Source organism: Apteryx rowi, unplaced genomic scaffold, assembly GCF_003343035.1.
Source record: "Apteryx rowi isolate R43461 unplaced genomic scaffold, aptRow1 scaffold_52, whole genome shotgun sequence".
In the NCBI taxonomy this organism is placed as follows: domain Eukaryota; kingdom Metazoa; phylum Chordata; class Aves; order Apterygiformes; family Apterygidae; genus Apteryx; species Apteryx rowi.
In genome coordinates this window covers 2,922,165-2,937,521 of record NW_020450783.1, presented here as the reverse complement: position 1 = coordinate 2,937,521, position 15,357 = coordinate 2,922,165, and the positions used below count along the sequence as shown (strand labels likewise).

The 15,357-nt window shown below is 37.2% G+C and overlaps 1 protein-coding gene across 1 annotated transcript in view; it reads right to left on the bottom strand.

The window, feature by feature from the left end:
* The window catches only part of NRG3 (neuregulin 3), a gene marked incomplete at its 5' end in the record, with an annotated part of 270,577 nt that extends 260,772 nt beyond the window's left edge, over window positions 1-9,805 (bottom strand). The window contains 3 exons of the mRNA XM_026080437.1: window positions 4,602-4,731; window positions 9,740-9,749; window positions 9,800-9,805. Of these exons, the coding sequence (XP_025936222.1) occupies window positions 4,602-4,731; window positions 9,740-9,749; window positions 9,800-9,805 (146 nt within the window). The remainder of the gene's footprint in view (window positions 1-4,601; window positions 4,732-9,739; window positions 9,750-9,799) is intronic.
* Between the last annotated feature and the right edge of the window lie 5,552 nt (window positions 9,806-15,357).

The window sequence follows — 15,357 nt, the reverse complement described above, 5'->3', positions numbered from 1 at the left end:
TACCTAAACCTAGACAAGAAAACCATGAGCTATTGCAATAAAAAGGGAAAAGTACTGGAACTGCAGGTTTGTTATTCATATTACTCAAAGAAAGAAAGGCTTTAATGTTCTTGCTTTTACTAACAGAGTCTTGACCACATCAGTAGAGCTGAGCAGATTCTGCCCTTGGGATGCACAATCCATGTGACAGACTTTTTGGCCAGAATTCGTCCTTCCCGATTTTCTGTGGGCCTGGGTTTCGGAAAGTATCGCAGTCACGATGCTTTAGGCATCAAACAACTGTATCTGAAGACAAGCAAGAGTTTAGAAGCATGGCTGAATAAGTGGGTGCCGTAATAATAATGCAACATAGTATCTACCTATCTATATACATATATACAAAACCAGTTTGGAGCTACCTAATGTGATATTTCAAGTTCACTTCAGCTATTCTAAAGTAAACAGCACAGCATTTCCAGCTGATGATGCTTGCAACTACCCAGATATCTATATAATTTCCTACAGCTATGCTCATAAGCCAGTAATATTCACAACAGGTCTGCTGATTGCCCTTAACATGGAAAGCATCCTAAATTATAGTACAGCTTGTTTTCTGTTCTGCATCCTTGTAGTTGTACATTTGGTCATCAGCTTAATACAATGGATTATTCTTGATGAAACTAACCTTGTAATACTGCAACATCAATGAAATGCTTTGTTTATTCAATAATGAATTATTTTCAGGTTTTGCTTTACTTGTAAAGAGTACATTAGAGCTCATTGCCACCTCCAAGATTTTCAATGTGTACRCAATAGTCTCAATGGCTTCTTTTGGAAGAGAAATGTAACAGTGCAAACCTCTTCTCCCTTCAAAGTTTTAGCCGCTCATTCACCCAGTGTTTTCCAGTCCTAAATAAGTAATCAGGAGAGAATGAAAGGACTCAAAAGAAAAAAGAGTAGATGGATTAACTCAAAAATTAGAGCGTCTTGAGTTATAGTCTGTGAAATAAAATTGTACACAGACAAAACCAAAACTTTTTTGTAAATACTGCATTGGGTAATATCCAGTTAAATGCTGGTATGTCAGTATTGACTGTGAACTTTTTCGTTATTCACCCAGAACAAATCAAGTGCCATCACCATTCAGCTTGTGCTCTCAATTCAAGAGAGCAACCCTATTCAAGGAAGAAACTTCAGCATATGGAGAAACTAAATACGAAGTTTCCCTGCTGCTGATCTATTCTATCCTCTTACAAGCTAGTGTCAAAACCATTCACAAAAATAAATATTGAAGTCACACATTTAAAATAGCACAAACAGCACCCAGTGTATCATCTTCTTTATTACATAACCATGCTGAGATCTCCGTCATTTAATCATTAAACAAACTTCCAACAAGAGACACAGACTAAAATTGGAAGTTCAAACACACACAGCATTATAGATTTCCAAAACCATTACATTTTCTACATTCTGTTCTCCAGTTGCCATCTAAGCTAAAACACCCTGTAACTTCAGGACAGCTCCTGCTGAGGTGGCTAAGAAAGGAACATACATGAGGAGGGCTGCCTTAGACTTCCCCACATGCTCTCCTCCCAGTGGTCTCCTGCCACACAGCCTCCCTTCTGCCCTTCGCCAAGACGCATTCTGGTCCCGCTCCCGACAGTTAAGGGTTCTTACGCTAGACAAGGAACGTATCTCACGAAACAAAGTTACAGAGCCAGCTGCCATCATCATCAGTCACTGCTGGAGTTTGACGTGTGCTTACCTCCTTCTATAATCCAACAAGAGCATGATGAATTTTGTCAGCTGTGAAAGGTACTTGAACTGCCAGTTGAGACAGTCTTATTACTACCCTGTTTGTACTGGCAATACTGTTCATGAGGATACAGGAGAGGTCCAGGATCTCACCCAAATATTCAATAACAGCTGTCAAACCTCAATAAAATTTATTTTTGCTTTAACAATAGTTTGCATATATATCTTTATACATGTACACACACAAGAACTACTGCACGACTGTCTAAGCGTATCATCTACTAACACTCTTTAGACCTGACAAAGTAGGAATCAAGTTCGTTGCTACATCAAGGTCTCCTGTCTGCAGCTGTTCTGCATGGCAAATTCCCGCTTCAGTAAATTGGTGTTCTGTTCCCAGAACAGATGCAAAATCAAACTCCTAATGAGAATATACAATGCAGCTTGATTCTTAGAACAAAGTATCATGTATCATTTCACACTCTAAGTCTTCATAATTCTGTAGTCAAATGATTCTTTTAATTGCAATGGGAATTCCATAACCCTTTCATTTTCAAGGAATATTACTTTTTTCTAGTGAGAGGACAAGTACTGCACAAAGTTGTATTTTTCAATATGTATACACTCTAGATGTTATTTCAGAGCACAGTTCTAAGCTATAGATAGAAAAACACCTGTGTTACACTCACTACAGCATTGGTCCCAAGAAAGAAATATTTTGTTAGTGAACAGAAATGTGAATCCTAGATCCAGAATTTGAAGGTCAAATTAAAAGGTTATTCTTCAAATTGGACATCAAGATAATCTATGTTATAAATAAAACACTCTAGAAGTGATTAATAACATACATATCAGTATCATAAAAATGGTTCAGAAAGAGCTGCCACTTAGTGTTAAAGGTCCTTGCAAATTGAACAAAGCATTATAACTAATCACCTTTTAAATTTTAATAAAGATATGTATCTTCTCTTGCTATAAAAATTTTTATTGCCATATACACACCTCTTAGTGTTCCTCACTTCAAAGTGCCAACTGAAATAAACAGGTATTTAATTCCCAGAGAATGTGCCAATGCCCAAAACTTGTACAATCCATGCAAGTCTAACACATAAGACCTAAAAGATTCACAAATGATATTTATATTTCCCTATGGAAGAACTACACAGGAGAAGATGTTGAAAATATTCACTTTACTGGGAAAAATGAAAACTAAGCAAGCCAGAATGTTGAGTTATGGGGAAGAGCTTGGATGGAAAAGCTTCTTATCTTTAGTCAGAATGCGACACTAGAACCACAATGAATAAATAAGAATTTGGCGAAGGTAGACCATGTGAAAGATCTTGAAAGTCAAATAAAAAAGAGGCAGCTCTCTTATGAGATTTATTCCTTGGGATGTTTAGTAGTCTAATCCATACAGTTTACTAAAACACTCTGTGCAAAGAAATTTGCTAACAGAAATAAATCTACCAGCCTAATTAACAATTCTCATATTCATTTCCCCTGCTGACACTAATTTGTATCAGTTTTGTCTAGTCTGAATTTTCTGACAATGAAAAATGCTCAAAATGTTTGAATGATGTAATACCCTTGTTAATAGTTTATGACACTTCTAAGAAATGATGAAAAATCAGACCATGAAAAAACAATACCTATAAAGTTTTACAATGGATTTAGTGGGAAAATGTCATCCATTTCCACAACTAATGACTCAGAATAATTAATTTAATGAGCCTTCCACAAAAGAACAGTAAAAAAAGGAAGAAATGAATGATCACTGAAGTATATACAATTGAATGGGAAAAAAAACTAGCAATGTAATATTAAAACTAAAAGCCTTGGGAATATTCTTCTGATAAGCAGATTTACATCAATCTTTAAAACTGTTAATTTCAGCTTCCAAACCAGGCACATATGATTTTGTGACAATTTTACTAATTAATGAACTTTCAGTGGGAGTTAGCAGTTTAAGTCCCAAATATTTCGGGAAAGCTTCCAAGTATTCTAGGTACTATCTATTATTATTATCAGAGATATCTATATATTAGGATGCTTAGTTTGGAATTTATACCTATAAGCACCTTAAATATACATGCTGTATGCCACACTTTAGAAACTTAGAAGCAAAATAAGTCATTTGAATTACAAGATTTCATTTTGGACCACTTCTATTAAAAGATTATTTGAATAGTTCAGAATCTTTTTTCTTCTCTTCCTGAGGAAGATGTTAAAGTATTTCTTCTGCACATCAACCTTTTTTATTGACCGCTACATGAAGAACAATTATATTTTGCAAACTGGTTTTCTTTTCCGATATTCTTAACACACGTGCATTTAATAGGCTCATAGACATTAACAACAGAAGTACAGCAGTATAAAACTGCACAACAGGTATATAGCAGGCCCAGATGACTTTGACGGTACATTTTATCTTTCACTAATTAAACATATGAAACCCTAATTCCTAAAACTACTAACAGAAGAACTCTTCCCCTCCCTTAATGAACAGTGCATAAAACCACTGTCAAAACATTACTTCAAGTACCCAAAATAAAGGGTTTATTTGAATATGTAAAGGAACTTAGGATTTTAGTATGTAAAAACCAAAAAACATTAACATGCTTATATGATTAGAAAATAGATTATCAAAGATTTTTCTTATCTATGAAAGCAATCAAAATCTTGCTCTCTGCATGTATATATTTATAAATATTACAGACTAGCAAAAAAACCCCAAAAAACATGAAAACACATATCACAATCTAGTGCAAAATCCATTGCTTTATGTATGTAAAATTCTAGGTCTGAATGTTTTGGGTGGGGTTTTTTTGTTTGATTTTTTTGCAACTTCTTAGCAAATGACTTACCGGCAGTGTTTATGTGATCCTGTTAAGGTTTCAATCACAAAGCATTCCCCTTCATTGAGACAATATGCAAGATCCTTGTCTTTGCATGGCTTAAAGTGCTCAGATCGCTCAGTGGAATACGTTGTAGTATCTATGGAGGAAAAAAAAAAAAAGGAAAGAGATGCTGTAAGGCTAAATGTAGAATGTTCTTAAAACATGTTAAATTTGGTGTCAGTAACATCGACTGATTAAGACAATCCCAGTAATTAAGAGATAGCAAAAGCACAGGGCAAGCAACTTCAATGTAGCTGCAATATTATTTTCAATTAAGTTCGTTAAAAATATCCACAAAACGAATCTTGTATTTGGAAATATTAGCAGAAACATCGAACTGGATTGCAATAAAGTGGAGTATAATTGCAAACCCCACGAGTATGCCTTCTGAAAGGTAGACAGACCTTTTTTTCCCCCTACTACCCTATAATTTTATGCAACAATGATTACCTCTAACTTCTCTGAAGAAATCAATTGTAGGTTCACCCTCTACTATTCCAAATTCTTTAGCTATAATAGTAGATCAATTATTTTTCCATATTAATTACTGAAATATATTCTATAAATAAAATACACAAACTTTTTAAATGAAAAATGAGCAAAAATAGTTAATATAGTAACAACGTTAAAAAAAAAATCTAAAAACCTAAAGACAATGCTAATTTGATTCACAAGTCACACAACTGGCTTAGTATTTAAATAAAAAAGATGCACCACAGATTGTTTCATTTCAGGTACTTAATCCGTAGGTTTCCCATAGGTCTCCCCCTCCCACAACTCTGTTCAAAAAAGCTGATTACAATTTAGACTTTGTAGTTAAATCACAAGACCTGGTAAGACTGACAATATGTCAGGGTGAGCTATCATTCCTGTCTTCTAATTTCTCTCTTCAACACTTCCAAGACAGTTGGATTAATCAACAATAAACTGAAGTTTTCAAAGAGGAAAATGAACACCTGACTGACAACACTTGAATCCTCTTCACTAAAGCCAGGATTTCACTCATGAAGTGTGATTTTCGAATTAGACAATGACTTTCATAGTCATCGCTCATATACAATCTTAACTCTCAAAACCTAATTAAATTGTCATTCGCTTCACTGGGACAAGCACCAGGATCTAATATACTGATAGATACTAAAAGCGTAAGAGAACATTTCATTATACATCAGACAGCCTTTCACAAAATACTCTAGTTCCTGCTGTAACAGCAAACGTCAAAGGACTTCAGCCATGCTCACTGCACGTGGAGCTTTGCAAACTCCGAACTGTACAAACACATTCAGTCTCTTTTCGCTCATAAAAAATACAAAATAACATCAACCAAATTAAAACAAAAGCTGAAAAATAAAACATATACAAAAAGTCTGAGTAAATCTCTGAGACAATTCTGTAAGAACATTTGGGTAATTAAATGCGTATTAATAAAAGGATTGAAGAGATTCTCAGTTTTCCTCCTCAGAAACGAACTAAGAACGAAGAGTGACAATTTACAAAATATTTTAATTCCAAAAAACTTTCAAAGTAACCAGTTTTTCATTTTTTAAATATTTTGAAGAAAACTGATACCACAAGGTTTCCCTGTCATCCAGACTGAGTGAAGGGAGACTAATAAACCTAAATTTGAAAAGTTATCTCTAAAAACGCCACAAAGAAAATCCACAACCTGATCTTGGTAAATAACACTTTCCCCCTCCAAAGAGAAAAAATATTTTAGTTTGACGTTTTCAGTGGAGGGGAAAACCCTGGAAGTAAACTCTCAAGTCTCCCTTCGGACGCGCACGCAGGTTCGTAACGGAAGGCCCTGCGGTTTTTCCTCATGCTTTGCTGCAGATGAGGCACACGAGCGTCTCTCAAGGACGCAGCGCGGCAGTACTTAGGGAAAAGGTACAAGCCATGTAAACGTGACTAAGTTTTTACTGCTGACGCTGCAGGAACAGCCGGGTTTTACGTGACAAAAACAACCTTAGGCAGAAACAAAGACCCGGCTGCCTTGTAAGATCCGTTCTAACCAGGGCCACTCAAATGACTACCTAAGATTTCTGCGTATTCAAAAAAACATCCTAGCAACAGTAATCAGATTTGGCATTCACATCCCTTTTTAAGCGGTCAGAACTAAAGGTAATATTTGAAAGCACTTAATTACAAAAAGCAGCCAGAAGTGCGAGGTGGACATCGACCCAACCGGATGGGGCTTCCGCAGCAGGGCGCTGCCACGGGCGGCCCTTCACCGAGGAAACGCGCCGGGCGAACGCCTCCGCCGAGGGGGCGGCAGTGGCGTTACGCGCCCCGGGGCGCCCCCAGGGGACCGCAGCGCCCCCCGCCCCCCTTCCAGAAAGCTCTCCGTGCCCTCAAAGGAGCAGGGGCACCCGAGGGGACAGGTGGGCCTTGCGGGGAAGGGCGCACCGCCCGGCGGGACCCAGCGCCGCCGCCACGCCGCAGCCCGGAGCGAGCGCGGCCGGCAAGGAAGGGGCGAGAGCGCAGCTTTGTCCTCAGCCGCCCTTCTCCTCACCAGCCTTCCAGGTCGCGCGCCAGCTTCCCAGCTCGCGACCCTACCTCCAAAACCTTGTGCCCCTGCGGCAACGGTCACCTCCAACTTCATCCTTTCCTTGGGATTTTATTGGGATTTTTCCCCCATGTACATGAATTTAGTTTTTCTACCCAAAATTTCATCTGCTGCTTAGTTTCTTCTGGAGCGCTTCCTAGTTGGCCTTCATCTTTAGTACCTTCAGTAATTTCATATCATCAGCAAATGCCTCACGGATTTGGTTAGTTTTGGTGCCTTCTACTAGTTATTTTCCTTACGTTCTCTTTTGGCCTGCTTTATTGCATTTGTATTTACAAGCAGGCATGGTCTGTGATGCTTCGTTTTCTCCAGTTGGACATGATTTCACCTTTTCTTACACTGTTTGTAGTTCGGTCTCCGTTCTTTTAAATTGAGCACAACAATTTTATATTGAGATAACAGTCATGATAACAGTCACGTTATGACAGCCTTGGAAAGTACTCCTTATGTTGAAAAGTAGACAGGAATTTGTACAGTTTTTTTTTTTTTTAATAATACGGTCTCTTTAAAAGTCATTTTTAAGTTATAGCCTTCTCTGTACTGGAAATATTTGTGCAATTCTAACAGGTTCATATGCACAGAAGCATTTGGCTATGTATAACTGATATCCCTACTCTGCAAAGGTCATATGTCCAAGTCGCACAGGCCATACCACTAACACTCACAATATTGTTCTAGCCTTGCTGCTATTAAATAGTCTAAACTTCTCATAAGCCGTGTTATTAGTATTTCACAAAGTAATTGCAGAAAAAAAGCAGCTTTGTCAGAATTGCCATCACTTTCCTTGAAAAGGGATGCAAAAACCTGAAATTCTCAACTCTTAAGATTTCCGATATTCAAGTACAGCGTGTTCATTTCCATTTCAGTGGAGACCTCCTTTGAAAAGCTACGGTTCTTTTACTCAGGCATTTCATACAGACTTCTCAAATTTGCCTTCAGATTTGTCTCTTTATGCTGCCTTCAGTACAACTGAAAGAAGTCCTTGATCATGAGCTCTGCATATAAAACTGTGCAGGTTGCTGCTGAAATGATGTAGGTTCTATGCAGAATATGCAAACTACTCAAAAAAAAAAATCCCTTCTGACAATGTATTTTGTATATTGTCATTGCAATCTAGAAAAAGGTCATATAAAAGGGCATTTAATAGGATATAGAGAGTCAAATTGTATGTTCACTGAAGTCAATGGCAAAAAATTGCCATTGAAATGACCCTGTATAACCAGGATTTCATGCAGTTCTCATAGGGTCATGTAGTGCTTCTCTCCTGCTATTTTGCAATTGCATGGTAGCTCTATGGGAAAGGGTCTTGAAGGGGGAAACAACTCTGTAACAGTTCATCTATTATTCTGTTTACTCACATAGCCTGAGTCTTAAAAACACATAACTTAAAGTTTTTATTCCTGCACTTACAGAAGTAAATGAGGAGGGGGATAAGGGGAGAAAATGCAAGCCCTTAGCAAGATATTCATTAAGGAATAAGGAGGGAAAAACTTCACATTACTTGCAAGTACGGTGTTTGTTAAAATTTAGCCTAAGGTGATGGTAGCTCTTTCTTGAATTGTCAGTAATTGTAAAGTAAATATTTAAGACAGACTCATTTTTAACATGAAGCAGAGACCTTCCCTTGTCTGGGCTAACCAAAAACCAGTTGGCTGTAGCTGGGGAGATTGTTGAAATAATTGAACCACAGTCATAAATTGTGAGCTAAAACCTAAAGATGTTATCTACAAATTAGAACATTTTTTCCTGAAAATAGTAACAAGGTTTCTGTTTAAACTTACTTGAACCATTTGCACGTACTTACCTACAATTAAAGCCAAAAATTGTTAATGAAAATATGAAAAATATTACATGCATTTAAAGAAGCAGTAGTGTATTAACTAGCAATAAAATTATGAATATCATTTAAAAGGATGTGATTGCACTATGATGTAAAGTAAAATTATGCTATAAATATGGGAATACTTGGAGCTTTTATACTACACTTCAGATTTAAATGAACAAGTACCTATAACTTAGTAACAAACTGATAAAGCAGCAGATGCAAACAACATCACTTAACTAGTTGGCTTACCAGCCAGATTGTGGAGATAGTTGAAACAGTGAGAGAATGTTCAAATGCTGTACCTTTATGTTTAATTTGGGGTATTATATAAGCAAGCTGTCATGCTATTAACTAACTCAAAAACATTCCTGTGAAACATTTTGTGGTTATAACCTACCACGTACTTGAACAGACTGCTTTTGCCCCAGATCAGCAGAGCACAGCATCACATCCACTACTGCATAGAAACAACAGCTCAAACTCCAGAAATGCACAAGAAATCAGACACAGACAAGTCACCTCCTCAAAATCAGCCCACTTCCCCTCTCTCTTTCAGGGACTCCCAAAACTAATTCTTAAAGCGAAATGTGACCTCGTTCCAGAAATAAAAATGTTGTCATCTTCCTAATGGTATACCAGTTTGATACCACAATACACAAGGATTTTCAAGCTACCAACGCATTGTTAGCAAAATATCACATGGGATCAGAGAACTGCTTGCTTGCTACAGACCTCATGCGTATTGAAGTACGCCTTTGTTTTCACAACTTCGACTTCATTTCAGAACGATGCTAGCTGATTGCATTTATCAGAGCTTAATGACAGTAAGTTCTGAATACAAATAAAATTCATTTATGTACATGCAGAATGGACATCAGAGGCTGCATTCTCCTGAACAGCTCATACTAAAAGCTGTGGAAGCTGAACAAATAGGAGATAATTCAGGAAAGAGCCTTATGAGAAACAAAGGGCCAGGGTTTTTCAAAAGTTTGGCATCTAGGAGCAATATTATCAGCAAAGCAACACAAGTGACTAAAACTCTAAAAAGTTTTAGAATTCACTGTGAAGAGTTATTTTGAAAATTGAGCCATGACAGTTGTGATGGGAGCTCTGGATGCAGAGTGCTTTTGCCAATCAGACACACATTCAAGGTGTCCTTTTGTAGAACTTCTCGTTAATTGACCTGAGAGAAATTCAAAGAGGAGTTCAGTGAAGAAGTGGGGTACTCAAGATTGTGCCAAAGATGGATCTAGCATCCCCACCAGGGCTTCTCTCTCCTTTGATCCTTAGCAGTCTGTTCCTCCCACCTGACAGTATGCTGACATGATTGGAGTAATCAAAAGAAGTGCTTGAGATTAGATAGCACAGGGTAGATACCAATGCTGCAAAAAGGGGACATCTATTTTGTTTGCCTTGGATATGAAATTAGCTCTAGGAAATACATTCTCTGCAACAGATAGAGAAACTGAAATACAGAAGAATTAAATGACTTGCAGGCCAGCACAAAAGCAATACAGTAAACAATAACGAAAATCATCTCAGTGGTGCAAAAATTGCACTGATGCTCTCAACGCTTACAGGAAAAAAACAAAACAGTTCTGCGTAGTTTAAAAGCTGCTGCAAGAAAGCAAGCGTAAGACGCTACATCTGTTATGTCCGCAACCACTGGCACGCCATAATGAAACAATAAACATAAATCCTCATGTACCAAATCTACAGTAGAGTGCATAGAGTGCAGCAGCGAAGGTTTGTGAAAGAAACATGTTTGGCTCAGTTTGGCCACTGGAAAAAACGTTAATTTGCAGCAAAAATTACTCATTCTGTATCAAGAATTGTAAAAAAGATAAGTTGCCCTAAGCAATCAAGATTATCTGCTTTTATTTTTCTTACTCAGAAAATCGCATTGCTTAGTTCCTTGTTTAAGCAAACAGTTTCAGGACTTTGCACTTTCAAATCTGATGAAGGAAGTAAGAGAAAGAGGTGCAATGATCTAAATAATTTAGTAGCAATAACAATATTGCTACAGAAAGAGTGTAAAGTCTAGTGTTACAATCATTATTACACGTAGTAAAAACATTAATAAATTCAGCAATAGTCCTCCAAACCTTTTTCATAGGTCACAACTGCCTTTTCCTCATGTCTGTGAAGCACGGCATGGGGAGCTTGGAAGCAAGGACCAACGGAGAAAGAGAAGACGAAGACAGACACCTGGGATCTTGATGCCCGTGCTGAGCGGGTTCCTCCTGCACCCGCTCCGCTACAGCTCAGAACTAGCGGCCTGGAACAGACAGGCCCCAGTTGTAGTCAGTCCTGTATGTGGCTCTGGTTTGCCCCATATTGCCTAATTCCCATCACAGGTCATATAAAAAATTCAGTTAGTTAATCTAAGAGAAGTACACTAGTAAAATAATTCCTGGTTCTACTAAAACTCTTAGTATTGCACAGGCATTTTTCTTCTACTGTCACTTAAATTATTATTTACATTTTCTTTCAGAAGAAAGTATGAGGCTGCTTCAGTTTGCCTCAGGGCTAGTATAAATCTCTGGCCAACCTAAGAACAAAATAATAGAGAGGCAGACTCCGCACCATTTATTCTTCCTCCACCTTTATATTCGAGCCTAAAATACTTCACAGTGGGAACCTCCCCCTGCAACAATGAAATCAAACCCATTTTCTTAACTGTTCTTATCCTTTGTACATAAGTATCATCATAACCCAGCAATAAACCTTCATCAGTTCATTTTACAAACTCCATTCATCATCTCAAATTAGTTACAGGCTTTACAGACTCTTACTTTCATGTGAAAAATCATATATAGCACATAATTATGGAAAGTATTCATGCAATGGACAGACACTGGTAAACAAGAGCAACTGCCTTGTGGTTTAATTTAAATTTATTTCAACATAAAATGAAACCTTAATTAAATCACACACCTCCTTCTTTTGGATGAAGTGATTTTGCCCTTTACAAGCATATCAAGCAAACGCTTTTATCAACACATGGGTGAGGGCAGAGAAGGAGACAGTGAAAGTTTCTGTGGGTTTCAGGAGTAGAGTGGGAGTCCTGTAGGAGGGAGAAGTGTATACAAGCAGGTCACCCACCCACCTGAGAAGGGCTCCAGCTTTATTCCTGAGATTTCACACAGCTTTCTGAAATCCTGGTGTCCCTACGCAGCCCACTTCACCCACTCTCATCTCTAAGGAAAGCTGAGACACACGCATAAACTTCTCTGATATCTCAAACTCCTAAGGCCAGCTGGAGGGTCTCAAACCCAATCCAGTCTCAACTGCTGGAACTTACCTGACCTTTAACGAGGTCTCCTGGAGGACCTCCTGTCCTCCAACCCAGCATGTGCTGTGCTTTGCTGCCACTATGAGCAAATCAAGTTATACCACCAGAGCTGAGAAACCTCCAACTAGCTCTAAGGCACATAACTGCCACATGAGAGTTTTACAGAAGCAATAAATTTGGATGTAAAAATGAAAGACTTGTGATTTTTTTTTATCTTGCAAACTGAGCTGTTTCCCGCATGTTTTTCCACAAAATTGTAGATGAATTTAAATTGGAATGAATCTAGTCCATCATCCTGCTCAGAGTAGGGCTAGCTTGTATGTTAGACCTGGTTGCTCAGCCCTTCCTTTCAGCCAAGTTTTGGAAACCTCCAAGGATGGAGGTTCCACAACCTGTTGCAGTGCCTCGCCACTCTCCTTCACTCAGGCAGGCATTCACTCATAATAATGACTCATCAGGCATCTCCAAAGCTTTTTGTCCTTACATAGAAATCATATCACAGGCAGAAACTAGGTAGGCTACACTGTTGTAAAAGTGATACAGAACAATAATGAGTTAGCATTCAATAGCAATCGAACAAATGTTATCATTGCTAAAACTGTCTTCTGTTCTTAACTATCTTGCAACAGTTCCCCTGGGAACAAGTATTTTGTGATTTATAGCTCTTCAGGATCAGCTGCAAACTCCTCACAGTGTGATAGAAATTAAATTACTCACCTTTGTATTTTAAATGCTTAATAAATTATTCATTATAAACTATTCCAAAATACAGAAATTTAAGTAGGTAGAAGATAAAAGGGCTATGCAAAATATAGGGAATAAACATTATGTTATAATACAAAGATAATAGCCTCTTGGCAATTAAAACTCATCTTCATTGCAAAGCTCTACTTTACATAGAGATTATTTTAAAACTTTTGGAAAGTTATGACTTATGATATCGAGACTTTGCTGAGAAATTACTGATTTTACTAAGAAATTAGAATGGGCACAACTGTAAAATCTGGTCACTTGGGACCATCTCTTAATCTGAAGAATTAAATTGTCTAGACTAATAAGAACAACAAACCTTAACAGCAAACAAGTTTCCTTTCCTCTTTCTCTATTATGTAATTTATGTAAGAATACAATTAAGCCTTTTTCATAAACAAGCAACTTACAAAACTTTAAACCCTAAAAACCTTGGCATTCTTGAGAAGATTGCATATTTTTTCAAAAGCTTGTCATTTATGTATTTAAATAAGCAACGCAATGAATACACAAGAGTCTCCCTACAAAGAAAAGTATCCTACAGGATTTACAACCACAAATAAATACAAATAAAGGCATTCAGGCTAAATATCACTGTCTAGTGGATCCAGGGGGCTTTAGATTCCCGAGCTATTGCTAATGGAAAGAAATGCTAAAACTGATAATTAAGGCCTCTTCATTAATGATAATTGCAGATTTATTAGCCACCACGACTTTTTCAATCAGAGATCTGGAATAATCAGTATTTGCAAATCTTTATATACTATCCTATAGGAAAGTTCTTCTGGAAAAAAGTATTTTGTGATTTATAGTTCTGTAGACTCATTTGCAATTCCTTAAAGTTGTACAGGAATTATTCAGTAATGTGTTCTAAACATTTAATGAATGATTCATTTCCTATAATCATTGACAAAGTACTGCGGGCTAAAAATAGATATTTAACGGAAAGAAAAGGATTATACTCGTTATATTGGGAAAGACTTAACATTACAATGTAAAAGTACTAACTATCCAGAGGCTATTAGTAGTTTGCGTCACTGGTAGTATGACACACTGTTCAAGGAACTAAAGTAGGTCAAATAATGTATTGAGTAAGAATGAAGGAAATAAGAAATGCAATTTTAACCCTAAATTGATGCATCTTTCCAAGGCATGCAATCTAAAAGTTATCATTCGCTATTGCATTTATCATTTTGACATCCTCATGGTGTGGTGATACAAAGTCAGGCTATGAAACATTAACACTATTCTCCACATCTCTTTTCCTAAAGAGACCTATACAATCTTCCTTATATTTTATTTTTAATCTCACTTCCTCATCTTTATTCTTCTTACTGACCGATTTTGTCTTTTAATTCAGTCTCCCAGTACAGAACGGAAAAAGGCATGAGAAGGTAAAGTTGCCCTTGCAACAGTTCTTTCATTCTGTGCTGCTCTGTTAACATGTCCTACTGCTCTTGCAAAATTTCTCCGGTAAGGAGAACACTTTTCTGTCTGTTTCTAACTGACACAGTACTGTGAGAAGTGCACTTGCTGTAAATCACCTTGACCTTACCGCCAGCACACAGTAAGTTGCTCGGATCTTTAGCATAGCACTTTCTAATGTAAATAAGTTAGAAAGATAAATTGTATATAACTTCATAATCTAAGTCCATAGTATTTCAACACAGCAAAGCATTAAGTCAACTGTGGAAGGAAAGAGCCAGAATAATGAGGGTTAGATGTGGGCTACTAAAGATTCAGAAACTAGACTTGAATCTATGCAGGGTTAGAGCTGGGTTCACCTAATGGATATCAAAGATATACATACCTCATATCAAAACCTCTATATGACTATTTTGTAATATTTTATGGATGAATATGAACTTGATTGTTTCCTGTTTCATAATTCTTTGGCCTTTGAGTCACATTCAGATTAGGTTTACTTGCCCCTCCTTTGCTCTTGTATTAAACACACACAAAAGGATGGGTTCAAACTCTGGGATTCAAACCTAAGTCAACCTAACACTCAAAAAAACAATCCTAAACAACATCTAGATTAAGTTTGCTAAGAAGATCCTGCCTACTTATTGAAGTGAATGAATCATAGTTATTACAAATACTGTTCATTAATTTAAGTTCATTCCTGAAAAAAGCTGGTCAGTAAAGAACGTCATGTTCTTTACAAAACTGTAAGAGGCAATTGTTGCATTGTTTCAGGTCTTGATCAAGAAAATACAGAATAGAAACACTGCTGAAAGGAGCTTTAATTCGATCCACCACTCTCCTTCGGGAAAGATCCTAGTTC